This window comes from Bombus impatiens, unplaced genomic scaffold (assembly GCF_000188095.3).
Source record: "Bombus impatiens unplaced genomic scaffold, BIMP_2.2 scf_1445, whole genome shotgun sequence".
In the NCBI taxonomy this organism is placed as follows: Eukaryota; Metazoa; Arthropoda; class Insecta; order Hymenoptera; family Apidae; genus Bombus; species Bombus impatiens.
The window spans coordinates 29,122-45,285 of NT_177864.1; the positions used below are offsets into that span (position 1 = coordinate 29,122).

At 30.0% G+C, this 16,164-nt stretch overlaps 4 protein-coding genes across 6 annotated transcripts; 2 read left to right on the forward strand and 2 right to left on the reverse strand.

Annotated features, from left to right (window-relative positions):
- Window positions 1-18: 18 nt before the first annotated feature.
- LOC105681622 (putative gustatory receptor 28b) lies at window positions 19-1,171 on the reverse strand. The gene is made up of 3 exons (XM_033324072.1): window positions 362-1,171; window positions 221-289; window positions 19-153 (listed from the first exon to the last, which is right to left on the reverse strand). The coding sequence occupies exons 1-3, from the start codon at window positions 413-415 to the stop codon at window positions 19-21; spliced, it is 258 nt and encodes an 85-aa protein (XP_033179963.1). The 5' UTR covers window positions 416-1,171.
- Window positions 1,172-1,252: 81 nt separating this feature from the next.
- On the reverse strand, window positions 1,253-6,749 carry LOC100741236 (PC4 and SFRS1-interacting protein). Of its 2 annotated transcripts, none has more exons than XM_012392543.3 (12): window positions 6,465-6,749; window positions 6,087-6,157; window positions 5,789-5,946; window positions 5,574-5,719; window positions 5,100-5,304; window positions 4,933-5,025; window positions 4,510-4,843; window positions 4,271-4,445; window positions 4,144-4,197; window positions 3,987-4,052; window positions 3,687-3,819; window positions 1,253-3,478 (listed from the first exon to the last, which is right to left on the reverse strand). In XM_012392543.3, the coding sequence occupies exons 1-12, from the start codon at window positions 6,543-6,545 to the stop codon at window positions 3,348-3,350; spliced, it is 1,647 nt and encodes a 548-aa protein (XP_012247966.1). In that variant the 5' UTR covers window positions 6,546-6,749; the 3' UTR covers window positions 1,253-3,347. The 2 variants fall into 2 exon arrangements, with proteins under 2 accessions (XP_012247966.1, XP_003494042.1); XM_003493994.4 differs by having other exon boundaries at window positions 4,510-4,858.
- A 417-nt stretch (window positions 6,750-7,166) lies between these two features.
- Window positions 7,167-12,482, forward strand: LOC100743451 (bone morphogenetic protein receptor type-2). 2 transcript variants are annotated; one of them, XM_012392516.2, is made up of 11 exons: window positions 7,167-7,358; window positions 7,904-8,197; window positions 8,288-8,390; window positions 8,466-8,663; window positions 8,740-8,976; window positions 9,055-9,210; window positions 9,292-9,474; window positions 9,546-9,715; window positions 9,793-10,189; window positions 10,269-10,490; window positions 10,573-12,482. In XM_012392516.2, the coding sequence occupies exons 2-11, from the start codon at window positions 8,018-8,020 to the stop codon at window positions 11,598-11,600; spliced, it is 2,874 nt and encodes a 957-aa protein (XP_012247939.1). In that variant the 5' UTR covers window positions 7,167-7,358; window positions 7,904-8,017; the 3' UTR covers window positions 11,601-12,482. The 2 variants fall into 2 exon arrangements, with proteins under 2 accessions (XP_012247939.1, XP_024227338.1); XM_024371570.1 differs by having other exon boundaries at window positions 10,323-10,490.
- A 213-nt stretch (window positions 12,483-12,695) lies between these two features.
- LOC100744510 (elongation factor G, mitochondrial) lies at window positions 12,696-16,126 on the forward strand. The gene is made up of 9 exons (XM_012392517.3): window positions 12,696-12,901; window positions 12,989-13,147; window positions 13,213-13,711; window positions 13,817-14,075; window positions 14,154-14,325; window positions 14,393-14,683; window positions 14,774-14,977; window positions 15,042-15,353; window positions 15,425-16,126. Exons 1-9 carry the CDS (start codon window positions 12,830-12,832, stop codon window positions 15,692-15,694), a joined length of 2,238 nt encoding a protein of 745 aa, XP_012247940.1. The 5' UTR covers window positions 12,696-12,829; the 3' UTR covers window positions 15,695-16,126.
- The last annotated feature ends 38 nt before the right edge of the window (window positions 16,127-16,164 follow it).

Below are 16,164 nucleotides of genomic sequence, written 5' to 3' on the forward strand. Positions count from 1 at the left end.
AAAACAGGTGACTACTTACTATATTCTAGCAGAAATTAAATCAATTAAGTATTCTTTGCTCATCGATTGAAAAAGCGTATTGTTTAATGTGAAATATTGGTTCGCTGCAAACTTTATTTCCCGATGCAACAGCTGAAGTGAAAATTGTTCGAGCTAGAAGATAATGTAATGTTAGACAACGGAAATATTGACTCGATCACATTGTATAATTATCATCTACCTCGACTTTTATTTGTCGGTCAATCGTGCAATTCAACAACGCGTGTACGAGATTCTCAGCTTTTTCGATCTGCAAAAGAGTTTACAAAATTATCTAGAACCTAGAACATTCATTTTTAAGGGAGGAAATTCAAATTCCTACCTCGTTTGTAACTTTGGCCGCTTTGGAAGTTAATAAACCAAGAGGATACAGCATAGAAATTATCCAGAGCAAGGTATTTACTATAATCACATAATCCACGCCTACATTCCGAACCGTGATTGGTTCAAAAAGGTAGTAAACGTTGTACAATAATATGTAGAATATAAGAGAGAGTGTAATCAGGATGGGCAAAGAATAAAATCGTGAAATTTCATTGGTAATGTCACAAAGCTGACCGTGAACGTCTCGAATTCGAACAACAAGATGAATCTTTGAATAGCTAACAAACACATGTCGAGTCTCAAATAAAGTGTTAAGTGTAATATCACCAAACTTAGACCGATAAAAATCTTGTATAGCGCAATTTATGTTTATAGAAATTGCATTCGTCAAACTAAGCGCGGAAAAATATTGAATAAAACAAAAACTCACAAGAATTGCAGGCAAAATAGATCCGAAGGATGAAACAGGACTGTTAAAGGATATGATATCGGTAACAAAAACAGAAACAAATAAACTGAAATTAAAGAAATACACAAAGGACAAAACGTAAGAGATGTGTTTCCAATTCAGTGGTTGTTTTAACCGGCATAAAGCACCCTCAAGATGAATCAAATAATTTCCAATTTTTAGAAAAGTTGATTCATTTATACAATAATAGAGTAAAATCGAAAAAATTGCAAAGCTACCCAGCACCGCTTGACAAATTTCAATGATTCGTGTTACAATTGTCGTGAACGCATATTCTGCATTGTATATGGTTGGTAGGAATATGAAATTCGATGCGATTATTAGACAGCCGAAAATAAATTATAAAATACTCCAAGTTTAGAGTCAGTGAAAAATACGAGGTTTTCCGAGCAGTTTTTCTTCAAAGCCCTTCGGGTTTTCAAAGAAATCGTTGCAAGTCCGACGAATTTGAAGAAAAGTAAAAATAACAGAGTCACTCGATACCTATTTTGCGGCTAAAAGGGTTTGTTTGGCATCCTTTTATGCTCGAAAAATGAATTTTAAATCCTCTCAACAATATACATCTTCACTTATTCGTAAACAAACATGGAATTTGTAGACAACACACTTTATCTTCTTCTTTTGTGTATGCAACAACTAAATATCACTTTATTTTAAATTCATTATTTCCGTGTTCCAACACTTTCATTTTTTCCAAAAAATAATTGTTCCATTTCTAGTGACATAAAACGTAAGTGCAACAATTTTACGATTACCGTCTGGTTTCATAGCTCTGTATGAAAAACAACATTAAATATTAAATTGTATCGCAAGTACATGCGATTACTTTGCATGCAATAAACTTGATATGCTATTTATTACTAGTACTGCGTACACGATCGATACTAATTGAACAAATTTCTAACACTTATAAATATAAAGATTACGATGATAGAAATCATATGAAAAAATTTATAAAAGCTCTAGAAGAGCCATACAAATCTACAGTAAGTTTTTTATTCAAAATATTTGCTTCTTGACATTTGAAAGAAACATTTATCTCTTTAGTAACTATGATATTTCCTTAATTATGCAACATACTTATCCGTTTACTTTTTCAAAGGATACGGAATAAACCTTAACATACTTATTAAAAAAGAACATATTAACTAACTAAAGATATAGGGTAAAACTTTGAACAGAAAATATTCATTTACCTTTTTCGTTTTCAATACACTTCAAAGGCATTTCTCCGAATTAACGTAAGAATAAATAAAGTGTACATAAAAAATAAATGAACAAAAGTAAGAATGGTTTCTTCATCATTCGACAAAAAAGAATACATCAATTTGTTTTTATTAACAATATCACCTTTACAGCATTCTTTTTCGACAAATGTTTACAAAAGTACATTTATGTTATTAAGATAGATACTGTGCTTAATTTAGATATAATATCATTACAATGAAACAATGAACGAGATTAAACTATTATTGTGTCTTGAATTATAAAAAGTACTGAATGCAAATAAATATATCTATTTTTTTCTATCTTCAGCTTGTATAAAAGTGTAATTTATAATTTTCATTGTAACATTAAGCAATTGTAACAATAAGCTACATTAGTTCAAAGAACTTTTACTCTGCAAAATTTTACTCAAAATGAATATTCACCCACTTCAAATTGCCTAGAAGTCTTTTTCTCCAGAAATTTAAAAATTACTATTTTTCTAATTTGTACAATTCAGTAATAGTAGCAGCTTTGTGAACACATTTGAATTTTTAGGAAATGTTTAACTCATATACACCAACAATTTATATAAGTGAAATAACGTGCATCTTCGTTTTATTCAAATGATTGTTCAAATTATGCCTTTAAAGTGCCATGAAAACGCAATTAAAAATGTGAAGCATTAATTCTAATAAGTGTTATTGAAATTTTGGTTTGAAACTAATAAATCATGCAATCAATTGTAAATCTCTACAACATATTACGTCTCTGATTTTTGCATATAGAGGAGTATTGCAATTTCCATTTTTTCCTTCTTTTATATATACATTGGTATTTGATGTTACGTAAATAGACAACATTAGCACAACATTAGCGAAACGTTAAAGAATGAAGATAGTATCACCTTCAGAAATATTTTTTTCTTTTTTGGTATTACTTAACGACGAAAACGGAATTGTAATTATTAAAGAAATGTTTCATCAGATAGAGTAAATAATTATGTCTACTCTAAAATGCTTTATAATTAAACAATCTTCTTAACATTTTTAACAGATTCGAGAGTGTTCATCACTATAGTGGGCTTTCTGATTATAGTTATTGCCAGGGACATGAGTTATGATAACAAATTTACTAAAGAAGACCCATTAAATAAAATATGGTCAAAATTTATCCGAAAGTGCTATTCAAGCGGAAAAGAGTGAATTCTTTTTCAACTTTAAGACACTCATGTCGTGTAGTGCACTAAATTAGTACAAAAAAGAATTAATTATAATTTTCACATTGTCAGATACAAAATGTCACTATGTTACTTGGCCTCTGACTCTTTTGTAATTTCATTCCATGTAGGCACTTCTTCCGATTTAACTTCAACAGGTGCATCTGTATCTGGTTGACTACCGCTCTCATCAGCAGGTAAATCTCCTGATACGACTGCATCTATAAATTTTATTTTCGCATTCATAAAAATGCAAGCCCTCTTTTAACAAACAACTTTATTTTCTACATTAACTTAACATACTGATTACTGCGCTGCTGTGTAAATATATTAATAGAATTTTTACATATCAAATAACTAACTTATTTAATAATCGGAACTGACGCAGTAATCAATATGTTAGACATAATTACGAATTTATATATTTACCTGGACAAGCAGGATCAGACATTAGAGAAAATACTTTTTCTTCAGACATATCCTTTGTTAATTCTTTAAAATGAACCACTTGGTCGGAAAATGATTGCCAAAACGATTGCCCTTCGGGTATGGTAAACATAGCCTGCATATCGTTTAGTGAAAGATAAGATATAATTATATTTACATATTGAAAATATACAAAAAAGAAACAAATAGATTTTAACATAAATCTCAAACATAATCATATGACAGATATTTTATGCATGTACAAGTCGTGTATAAATTACGCATCTGGCTAAATATGATTACCTTAAACTTGTTGTATATATGTTCAGACTTTTGTCTAATTTGTTCTGCCTTTTGTTTGAAAACACCCTACAAATAAATTTTTAGAAAAAATATAAAAAGATCATATACTAAAGATTATATTTTATTCTTCAAAAACCAAATGGAGAAAGTATAATACCTCCTCTTCGTCGCTTAATTTCCAATCGGCTAAATTGCCAATATATCGTCTCAACTGAAAATTGTCAGTAGTTCAATTAGGATTACAGTGAATTAACACTAGAATGATAACTGGTATTTTTTTTTACCCTTTTAACAGTTCCCACAATATGTGGATGTTTTTTCAACATCAAGGGATCAATTGAAAGAGATAACATATCATCCATTGCCTGCAAACACTTATCCGGATATGCTCGATCTAATCCGAGATTGGATTTAATTTGAGCATCCAACTGTAGAAGTTGTGCTTCTATGCGAAGCCATCTGAAATTAATACATCCATATTAAAGGTCTACAAATTTTGTCAAATTCATATTATTTTTACTACCTCAGTTTATTTGTTTTACGATGAAGTGCTCCATCTTTTGCTAATAATCGCTTTTCTTCATCTGGGACATGTACATTGAAATCCAAACAATCTTTCACTTGTTCTGGTAAAATTTCGCCGCTTTCCAATTGTGCTTTTAATTTCATGGCATTTCTAGCAGTAGACCAGTCCCATTGTTTTTGAGCCTTATCACTTTCAAAAGATTTTGGCTTATCCATGTCTAATTTGATTCCTACATATTCGCCAGCAAATGTTAATGCCAATAGAAGTCGTCCCGGGGCATCCGACGATGCGGTACCAGAAACCACAGTACCTTCTAATATGGGCGCTTCACCTAAATTATTTTTTTCTGTGTATAAAATATATACCGTTTAAATGTCAATAATTTAATATTAACCATATATGTGATTTCTCTATACTTACTTTCAACAGTAGCTCTTTTTTTATTCACTGCACTAGGTGTTACTTGGTCGTTAGAATCTTCAGTTTTAACTTTAGTACGACCTCTTCCATGATCTACAACGTGTAAAATACTTATTAACAAAAATTGTAACAAAACGCTATGTCTAAACAAAGGTATTGATATGTACCACTTTTATCTGTTGTAGCATCTGTCTCTTCTGAACTTGAAAAGTCAGCAAACCGTTTGGGCTTAATTTTCCTACCGCTGCGGCTTACAACTTCTTTTGGTGATTCCTCTCCTTGAGAATCCAATGCTTCTTGTTTCACTGAATCACTTGTAGATGCAGATAAAGACTTTGCTTTCCCACGTCTCTTTTTAACCTCAGGTGTATCCTAATTTTTCAGAATTTGTTTATACTATATAACATAATGCAATACTACGAATTTTATTCTTAGAATAAAAATTGTATATAAATGTAAGGAAAAATCGCACAAACTATTCAGCCTTAATAAATACTTGTCGGCAGTTCCTAAATTATTATTGGAGTACTCAATTCAATAATTGTTTTCTTATACAATATTGTAATAATGAGTAAAAACTCCGAATAAAATATCATATGCAAGATTAGGTATATAAATAATTAAATACAAAAATATATTACAGCAGCTGAAACGGACTTCCTTTTCATGGATTTCTTTTTCTCCTCCTCATCAATAACAAGTCCTGTTTCCATATCACTATCTGCGGCACTAACTGTTGGTAAATTTGTATCACCTTCTTTTCCTGCTCCTTCGCCAATTCCAACTTCTTCAGTTATGGATAAAAATTAATATCTTATATACATTTAAGTTGCATATCATATAATACTATATTTACCTTTAAGATCAGCAAGGTCCGATGCTTTATTTTTGTCATTTTTAAGTTCTTGTTCTAATTGCAATAAACCTTCATGAAAAAACTTTCTTCTAATTGGTTTACCAAATCTTGCTTTATTCTCTAAATAGGTATACAACTCTTCTACTTTGCATACAGCTCTAAAATAAAGTATTTAAAAATCTTAATGCTTTTTTAAATCTTATATATAGTTATATATTATATTTGTATAATTTTATATACGTATATATATACTTTACATTATTAAATACAATAAGACATTATAAAAATTGCTACTTACGTTTCTCCTGTACCATAAAAATAAACACTATACTTTGAATTTTTTGAATTGGCATCAATAACTTTTTCAACCTAAAAAAATGGAGATTAATGATAATACCATGTTATAATATGTTCTTTCTAACAAAAAAATTGTAAGATATATTTACATATGTATTTCAAAGAAGACTATATACGACTAAATAATTTCTTTCACAACATAATTTGAGAGTAATGTATTGATATCAATATTATGTCTCAATATGCAACAATATCCAAACGATAATGAGTTTCAGGTTAAAAATGTTATTATCACTAGTATTCATGATATAAGTCCTTGTCATTACGAATTTCAACAAAATTATTAAAAAGTAATTGTAAACTGTATAGCTGAACTTACTTTTGCTGGCCACGGTGGATAACCTCGAACTTTAGCAAAAACTTTGTCACCCGCGAAAAATTTCTTATGGAGCTTCACCATGTTGTCCGCAAGCTTTTCCAAGTTGAATGTTAAACAGCAAATATTATCTCTGTTCCTACTATACACGACGTACAATAAGACTGATTAATTTTTAAGAAACATTGAACAAAACATCGCTAAAGCCACCATTTGCACAATATAATATAGAAAACACGCAGAATAAGACGCTGCGCGCCAATTCACGAGTCTCTAGTTACGAATACTAACGAAGCTGGACAATGTAGATTGAAAACTCCTAAAGTAAAGTTGAATCTCTCATTGGTTGCCCTCGACAGTATCGATGGTACACAAATAAATTATTTCTCCCTTAAAAATTCATTATATTGCTTTTTTAAATCATTTAGCATATGAAGAAAGATAATTGATTTTATACATAAGAAGATTACAAAAATACCTTTTTCCATATTCCTTGTGAAGTGTTCTATATTTATTGATTACTGAATTTCTAAACGAAGAAATATTTTTTATATCTAACATCAATAAAGGACAAATTTTAAATGCAGTTTTATAAATCAATTTAGACAAAGATTTTACGTGACATATAATATCATCAGTGCAAATAGTAAGTGTCAGTCGCATATTACCTACAGTCTACATTACAGATCTGATGTTTTACGTTGCCTTTGCGAACACATAAATGAAATATAATTTAATGGATACGGGTTGTCTGTCAAATGTATTAATGTTGATTCAAGATTCATTGTAAAAAAAATTTAATACGACTTCGCGGATATGTGCAATGTTTTTGTTGGTATCAAATATATTTTTCCAAAATTCTCAACTAAAATACTTAAAAAATCTATTCCTTAAAATGTAAGTATATTTCTTTTAATTTGCTTGTAATGCATTCTGCGAAATTTTTCTTTTTCATTTTGTAATTCTTCATTTTTTTTACAGCATGTATTACGATTCTTTTTATACAGATCTACATGCACAGCATATGCAATTGTGCGAAAAATTTAACGTTTCTTGTATTATTATATAGAACTATATTTTCGCGATTACTTCTTTTTCCTATTGTACTTTCTTACTGCTGTAATTATTTTTTATATAAAGACCTAATTCACACATGGATACCATAATTTGTAGCAATCACTAATATTTACTCTACTAATAAACTTCTTTTTCCTACAGAATAGAAATATGTAGTATATTAATATTTCACATATGCATCTCTTTTCTCCTACTTATTAGCATGTATATAAATTATATAGATTCGAAATATTGAAGCAATTTTTTAATAAATCCAGTAATTCTTTTTTATTAAAATAACTCTTTATATTTTCTACTTTATATGTACAAAATTCTCATAATATGTCTATTACAATAAATATATTTGCATCGTATATAACAAACAGATGAATACATTATGCACATGGCAGCAATATATGATGTTGTAATCAAAGATGTCAGTTCTTGAGAAGCAACGCTTCCTTTGAAGTGTTCAAGTTCAAGAGGCCTGCTAAGGCACAATGAAAGCCATTGTATCAATTACATTGATCGTGCTGTTATATGGGATAAACTCAGTACCCATCAGTGCCATTAGAATATGTGCCAGCAGAAAAAAAAATAATGAAAATTTTCTCTTAAAACAAAATACACCCAGTGTACCTGAAGATTTACTCAATGACAGTAATGTAATTCATACTGGAGTAAGTTCTGAAATATATTGCATTTTATATTGTATTATTATTCTTATAAATAATTTGGTTAGTAAATAAATTGAGTTAAAATTTTTATAGAAGGATGATAATATTAATTTTGAAAAATGTACTAATTTTTGCCATGCATTGTGGCAAGAAGAAAAGACTGTAAATGGAACCAAAATCATCATTTTATCTCAAGGTATGGATGAAATGTTTTTTCATTCAATAATGTACAATGTATGATTATTATATCTTTTTATGTTTAATGATTTAGGTTGTTGGAAACAGTCTGGTGAACAAAAATGTGAAACAACAGAATGCATTGCCCTTCAACGTTCTACTAAAGCACTGAATAATACAAAATTTTGTTGCTGTCATGGAGATTATTGTAATCTTAATATCAATAGTACTAATATCTTATACTCTGAAAATAATGCACATAGTTCTATTCCTGCAGAAGATAATCAACCAAGTAAATTTCAATGATACAAAAAATGTTCTATATTAATTTATAGTTTCATTATAATGTCTTTTATGAAATCTTGTAGCAACTGAATATTTGGAACAATCAGATTCTGGGAAATGGATTGTTATCATAACAAGTGTTCTACTATGCATATTATTAGTAATATATATTGTAGCTATAATGGTATATCGTGTATATCATAGTAATATGATAGCAAGATTGGGAAAACCACTTTCCTATACAGATCAGTTTATGGATAGCACGGCACTAAGAACTGGTACTTATACAGTAGATCATTTGAAACTTACAACAATTGTAGGTATGTTCTTTGTTAATTAAACCATTAATTTACGATAAAAATAAATATTTTTGTCTGTTATACAATGTATAATTTCAGGACAAGGACGCTATGGATCGGTATGGCAAGGCAGCATGGGAGATCAAGATGTTGCTGTAAAAATATTTCCTTCCCATTATCGTAATTATTTCCAAAATGAGAGAGATACTTATTGTCTTCCTTTTATGGAACACCCATCTCTTCTAAGTTATTATGGTTGATAATATTTTATTCTTAAATGATATTGTATTACTTATTTAAACATAACATTGAAAACTATACTTAATTTTTATTTAGGTGTTGATGAAAGAATCAGTATGGAAGGTAGTGTTGAATATCTTTTAGTACTTAGCTTTGCACCGGGTGGTACTTTAACAGATTTTTTAAGAACGCATACAATTGATTGGGCCACATTTTGCAAAATGGGTCTTTCTATGGTGAAAGGACTTGCTTACTTACACACTGATATACATAAAAGTGGTAAGTCAAAAGAAACAGGATGTTTTAGAATATAATGAAGAACATTCTTTAAAAAATAATGAAATTTACAGATAAATTTAAACCGTGCATTGCACACAGAGACATTAATTCGAGAAATATATTGATCAAAGCCGATGGTACTTGTTGTATATGCGATTTAGGATTAGCAGTTCAAATTTCTGGTTCTAAATACTATTCAAATGGAGAAGCACAACATGCTGAGATAAAATCAATCAACGATGTAAGACGATAACTTAAGCATAAAAAATATAAAACAATTTAAATAATTTATAATTACACCTCTAATTTGTAAATTAGGTCGGTACTTTGAGATATATGGCGCCAGAAATATTAGAAGGGGCTGTAAATTTAAGAGATTGTGAAAGCTCTTTAAAACAAATAGATGTTTATGCAATGGGTTTAGTCTTATGGGAATTAGTTTCAAGATGCTCAGATATTTATGTATTAGGATCAGAAATACCTCCTTATAGACAACCATATGAGAAAGAAATTGGTCTACATCCAACATTTGAACAAATGCAAGTTCTAGTTTCTCGTAATAAAGCAAGACCTTTATTGGAGGGTAATTTAGTGGACAGGCCCGGAGTACGTTTAATTAAGGAAACAATGGAAGATTGTTGGGATGCAGATGCAGAAGCTCGATTAACTGCTTTATGTATAGAAGAGCGTCTTTCGGAATTACAATCTCATCGAGGTAAATTTTGTTATATTATAATATACATATGTACAAAAAAATAAATAAAATAAGAAAGAAATGATTGGTAAATCTTCAGTAACAATGCATTTCACCGATGGAAGTCCAATGGTAAACTCTCATTGTACTCTAGTGCCTTCAACCACAAACAGCCTTTATAGCGAATCTTCGTATCATGATAATGTTCATGTCACTCAACTTGCATCGCACACAGTACAAGACAGTTCGAGTAACGAAGGTGGCATTGTTGAAAATTTGGTAACATTATCGCCTTCTGAAAGCATTGTCCATGAGCATAGCTGTAAGTATTTTATTACTATTGCACTGTAGATTTAAGAATTTATTGAATCCGATATTATATACAGAACTTTATTATATTTTAGTTAAAAATTCAAATGAAGTAGCAATATATAATCATACTCAAACACTTCAACCTTATCAAGGGCGAAACCCTTGTATGGAACGAAATTTAATGTTACAGTCAGATTCACTTGAAGATTTAGGGTGCAATGGTAATGTACTCGTTGATAAATCTATGAAACATGCGTGTAATGATCAGTACAGAATTGTATCAGAAGCACAAGGACTTGTTTCCCATGATTATTTGAGTCAACACACGACGCAATTAACCCAGCTAAGACCAGCTACACCTATACCATATGTTCAAAATGTTATTTCGGATGATGGTGCATCATCATATGGTAAAAGAAAACAGACAAACGTACATGAAATTTGTCCGCAAGATAGTCCCAGAAAAAAGTTGTTTGGATGGTCAAATTTTAAAAAACTACTTGTTAATAAAAAGATGTATCCATATAATAAGTATCAAATAGATCGAGAGGATTCTAAATCTAACTTATTGTCAAAACAGAACGTACAGATCAAAACTGTAGAGACTAATGTAACGATATCTCCAGCAGGGAAATATGTAAATGGTATTATTACAAAAACACCTACTTTTAGCCCTACGCTAGATAAGAATGATAAGAATGCTATACAAATTGGTAAACAGAAATTTGATAATGATAATACAAACACCCGACCATCTACCTTGCCCCTCGTAAATCTAAGAAATAAAAAAAGTGAAAATATCAGTAGACAGGAAAGCATCGATAAATTCAACGAAGTTTTTAACGTGGGATCTAATGTAAACGTATTAAAGGATCCTCATATGAGAATAAAAACGCCGGGAGATTTGCCGCCTTCTGTAAGAAAAATACGTGGTCGTGGACAATCAAGTGCTAGATTTTCTCTTTATGATGATCGTATGATGTGCAATATTTTAAGCGAGGAAGATGACCGAAGTGATAAAGCTATTTGGAATTCAGTACCATTTGGCATGGATCTTGGCGACAACGATGACAAACATTCGTCGACTAAATTTAGTACCAAAAATGTTACTTGCTTTTAATCTAATATAGTACTAACATATTTGTAAAGATTTTAGAAATAAGCATAAACAGGGCTGTATTATAACTTCAGCTTCAATATGTGTATGTACAGAAAAATATACGTAATGATAAGTCAAATTTTATACTCTTAATGGAAATGCATTATGAAAATTCAAATATTAAAGAAAAGAAGGAAAAACAAATAAAAAAAAGACAACAAAATATACTCGAATAATATTAAGACATTAAAGGAGCTATTGAATAATTTACATTAATTACTTAGTCCTTATAAGTATATTTTGTGCTTAAAGGATCTTTTTCTTGCATAACAAATATCTATTCATAAATCTTATATCAATGTTAATATTAATGTTCCATACATTCAAAGTAGCGGCAAAAAGTTCATTAGAAATGTATTTTGATACACATAGTGAGTGTACATTATAATCCCCATTGTCAGCACATAGCTATCTTAAATGTTTATAATTTTTATGAATTATACACAATTATTCCAAGAAAATCGGTGTCAATTGTTTATAAAAATATACAATATAAGACAATTGTTCTTAATATAGAACTTTTTTTCTAAATTTAAATCTTATCCATATAATCTTTAAAGTTGAATGACATATATTTCTGAGGATTAGAAAAAATGTTATAAATTCTAATGCACAACATGTTTTTTTCCTTAAACACCTTTATGTTTTTCACAAAAGGAAGATTATAGTTAATACATAAAAGTGCGCATTACAGCATATAATTACATAAAATAAAAGCAATGTAAAAATGTACTTTACATTCAAATGGAAATTACAATTGTCTAAGCACAAAATTCGTACTTTCCGTAAGCTCAATGTAAATATTTGTAGCATATAAACATTTTAATATATGAATTAAACAAGCTTGTTATGTTTTCTTTTAATAAAATTACAATCATACGTTTATAGTGTGTGTGCACTATTTATATTAAGATAAATTGTACTCCAATGGCAATGTGAAGAAAAAATGGAATATATAATTTTACGAAAGATAATAAAAAAGATTTTCCCTAGACTCATTTCTTATTTAATTTCACATTATATGCTTATAGTGATTTTAATAAGTGATAAAAGCATGGTTCTCTCAAACTTGTTCGGTTATGTTCGACTATATTCGGATGTTATTTAACTTTCCAACAGACATTTATTACTAATTTTCGCATATCCTAAACTATTCTTATTTATTAAAGTGTGAAAAGTAACTAGTTATCATGTCTATTATAACAGTTCTAAGGTACAACATGAATTTAAAATCATTGCGTTCTCGTTCTCATATTTTAAAGGTAACAAGTCCAATCTTACATAAAATAGGTTAGACAACATTTCAAAATTATTTATATAATTAATCTCTTTTATTTTCTATTAAATAGAATAGTTTGCAGTGTTTGTCCTCATTTGCAAAATATGCAGAACATAAACCCTTGGAAAAAATTCGAAATATTGGTATTTCAGCACACATTGATTCTGGAAAAACCACCTTGACTGAACGTATACTATTTTATACTGGAAGAATAGCTAAAATGCATGAGGTAAATTACAAGTGAGTTTAATCTTAACCTTTTTCCTATCTAAGCGCATAAAATATTTTTAATAGGTGAGAGGTAAAGACAATGTTGGAGCGACAATGGACAGTATGGAATTAGAGAGACAGAGGGGAATTACAATTCAATCTGCTGCAACTTATACTTTGTGGAAAGATCATAATATTAATATTATCGATACCCCTGGTCATGTGGATTTTACAGTGGAAGTAGAACGAGCTTTACGTGTTCTAGATGGAGCTATATTAGTATTATGTGCTGTAGGTGGTGTCCAATCACAAACTATAACTGTAGATCGTCAAATGAGAAGGTATAATGTACCTCGTCTAGCATTTATTAATAAATTGGACAGATTAGGTGCTAATCATAAAAGAACATTGGAACAGTTAAGAGGAAAATTAAATCTCAATGCTGCATTTCTGCAATTACCTATTGGTTTAGAAAGCAAAAATAGAGGAGTAGTAGATTTAATTCATCAAAAAGCTTTATACTTTGAAGGAGACTTTGGTGAAGTTATAAGAGAAGATGAAATTCCATCAGACATGAGAACAGGTATATTTATATAAACATAGGTATCCCATTTACTGATATTTTAATGCAGATAAGAACATTATTTATTCTAATTAAATCAACTAAACATATATTTCATATCTACAGAGGTACGACATAAAAGACAAGAGTTAATTGAACACTTGAGCAATGTTGATGAAAAACTTGGAGAAATGTATTTAAACGAAATGCAAATACTTGAAAAAGACATAACAGATGCTATCAGAAGAAGTTGTATACGAAGAACTTTTGTGCCAGTACTGGTTGGGACTGCTTTAAAAAATAGAGGTGTTCAACCATTACTAGATGCAGTTGTGGACTATTTACCGAATCCTGGAGAAGTAGAAAACTATGCATTTGAGCATGAGTAAATTTTCTCACATATTAGTTTTCGCTTTTTAAAGTGCTTTCTTTTGATATGGAACAATTAATTTGTCACTTATAGAAAGGAAGCTAGTCGAATTTTATTGAATTCAGAAAGGAGTGATGAGCGTCCTTTTATTGGATTAGCATTTAAATTGGAAGCTGGTAAATTTGGTCAATTAACTTATTTTCGCTGTTACCAAGGGATGGTAAAAAAAGGAGATACTTTATATAATACAAGAACAAAGAAAAAAGTTCGTTCATTTGTAGCATGACAGTATTTAAATTGTGAAACTTTTGTATAAAAATACTATTTTTCAGGTTCGAATTCAAAGGTTAGTAAGACTTCACGCAAATCAGATGGAAGATGTGACCACAGTTTATGCAGGTGACATTTTTGCTTTATTCGGAATAGATTGTGCGTCAGGTGATACATTTGTTAATGATCCTGATCTGCAATTGTCAATGGAATCTATTTATATACCTGAGCCTGTGGTATCTATGTCTATTCAAGTAAAAAATTCAAAAGATAGAGAAAATTTTGCAAAAGGCATCTCACGCTTCACAAAAGAAGATCCTACTTTAAGGTATCACTATGATCCAGACAACAAGGTAAAATATTAAAAATTACGCAATACATTTACAAATAAGAATTCTGCTACAAATGAATTCAGGGAATCTAAAATGTACACTATGTCGTAGGAATCTTTGGTTTCTGGAATGGGCGAGTTACATCTAGAAATCTATTCTCAAAGACTTGAACGTGAATTTAACTGTCCTGTTATACTTGGAAAACCAAAAGTTTCGTTTCGTGAGACATTACGTGCGCCCATCGAATTCGATTATCTTCATAAAAAGCAATCAGGAGGAGCTGGTCAATACGCTCGAGTAATTGGTGTATTAGAGGTAACAATTTCATTTATCTGAATCATATCATACGATAATTTACATTGTAATAATATTTTCCTAGCCACTACCGCCAGAAAAAAATACCGAACTTTTATTTTGTGATGAAACGATTGGGACAAATGTTCCAAAACAATTTGTTCCGGGTGTAGAAAGAGGATTTAGAACTATGTGTGAAAAGGGATTTCTCACAGGTCATAAAGTAGCGGGTGTTAAATTTCGGCTAATAGATGGTATGCATCATTGCGTGGATTCTTCCGAACTTGCATTTTTCCTTGCTGGACAAGGTGCAATAAAAGATACATATCTCAACGGATCATGGCAAGTTTTAGAACCAGTTATGTCGGTGGAAATAACGGTTCCTATAGAATATCAGGTAAAAATACACCTTTGTTACGGGATAATAAATTATATTTTATGTTAACTTAAACTTTGTTATGTTTGAAGGGAACGGTTATGGCACAAATAGTTAAACGGCATGGTATCCTGATTAATACGGACAACAATGAGGGATGGTCTGTATTAAAAGCAGAAGTTCCATTAAATGATATGTTTGGATATATTGGGGAATTACGATCTAATACTCAAGGAAAAGGAGAGTTTACCATGGAATATGCAAGATACACACCTTGTCTACAAGAAGTGGAAGAACGACTAATAAGAGAATATCAAATAGCAAGTAATTTAATTCCAGAAACGCGGCGAAAACAAAATTAGTCACAAATAGTCTAATTTCATCATATTAGGAATCATTTTCGATTGTCTATATAAGACATGTAACATACGTTAACGTATGTATAACAAAATGAATGAATGTAAGATATATTTATAAGTCTGAACAGATGTTATGTACATTTAATTGGAATGTAAGGAATTATGCTTAAACAATTTTGAAAAATTTTAGAATTAAAATGATTTTATTAGAAAATATCAAAATATACCTAAACACTTGTTTCATTTTGCCTGTTTCTTTCAACAGTAGGTACATTGAACACTAATTTTCAGGTCATTGCTTATGTTGGGTCCCAAATATTTCATTTTCTCACTTTTTGCACACTTTGTACACTTCGTATTTATCACGACAAATATCTTACATTAAAGCGTTATACAAATTAAATAATTACAATACGATTAAACGCAATGCAATAAACTATCAACTATTGAATAAATTATCAAAGTTTAAAAAA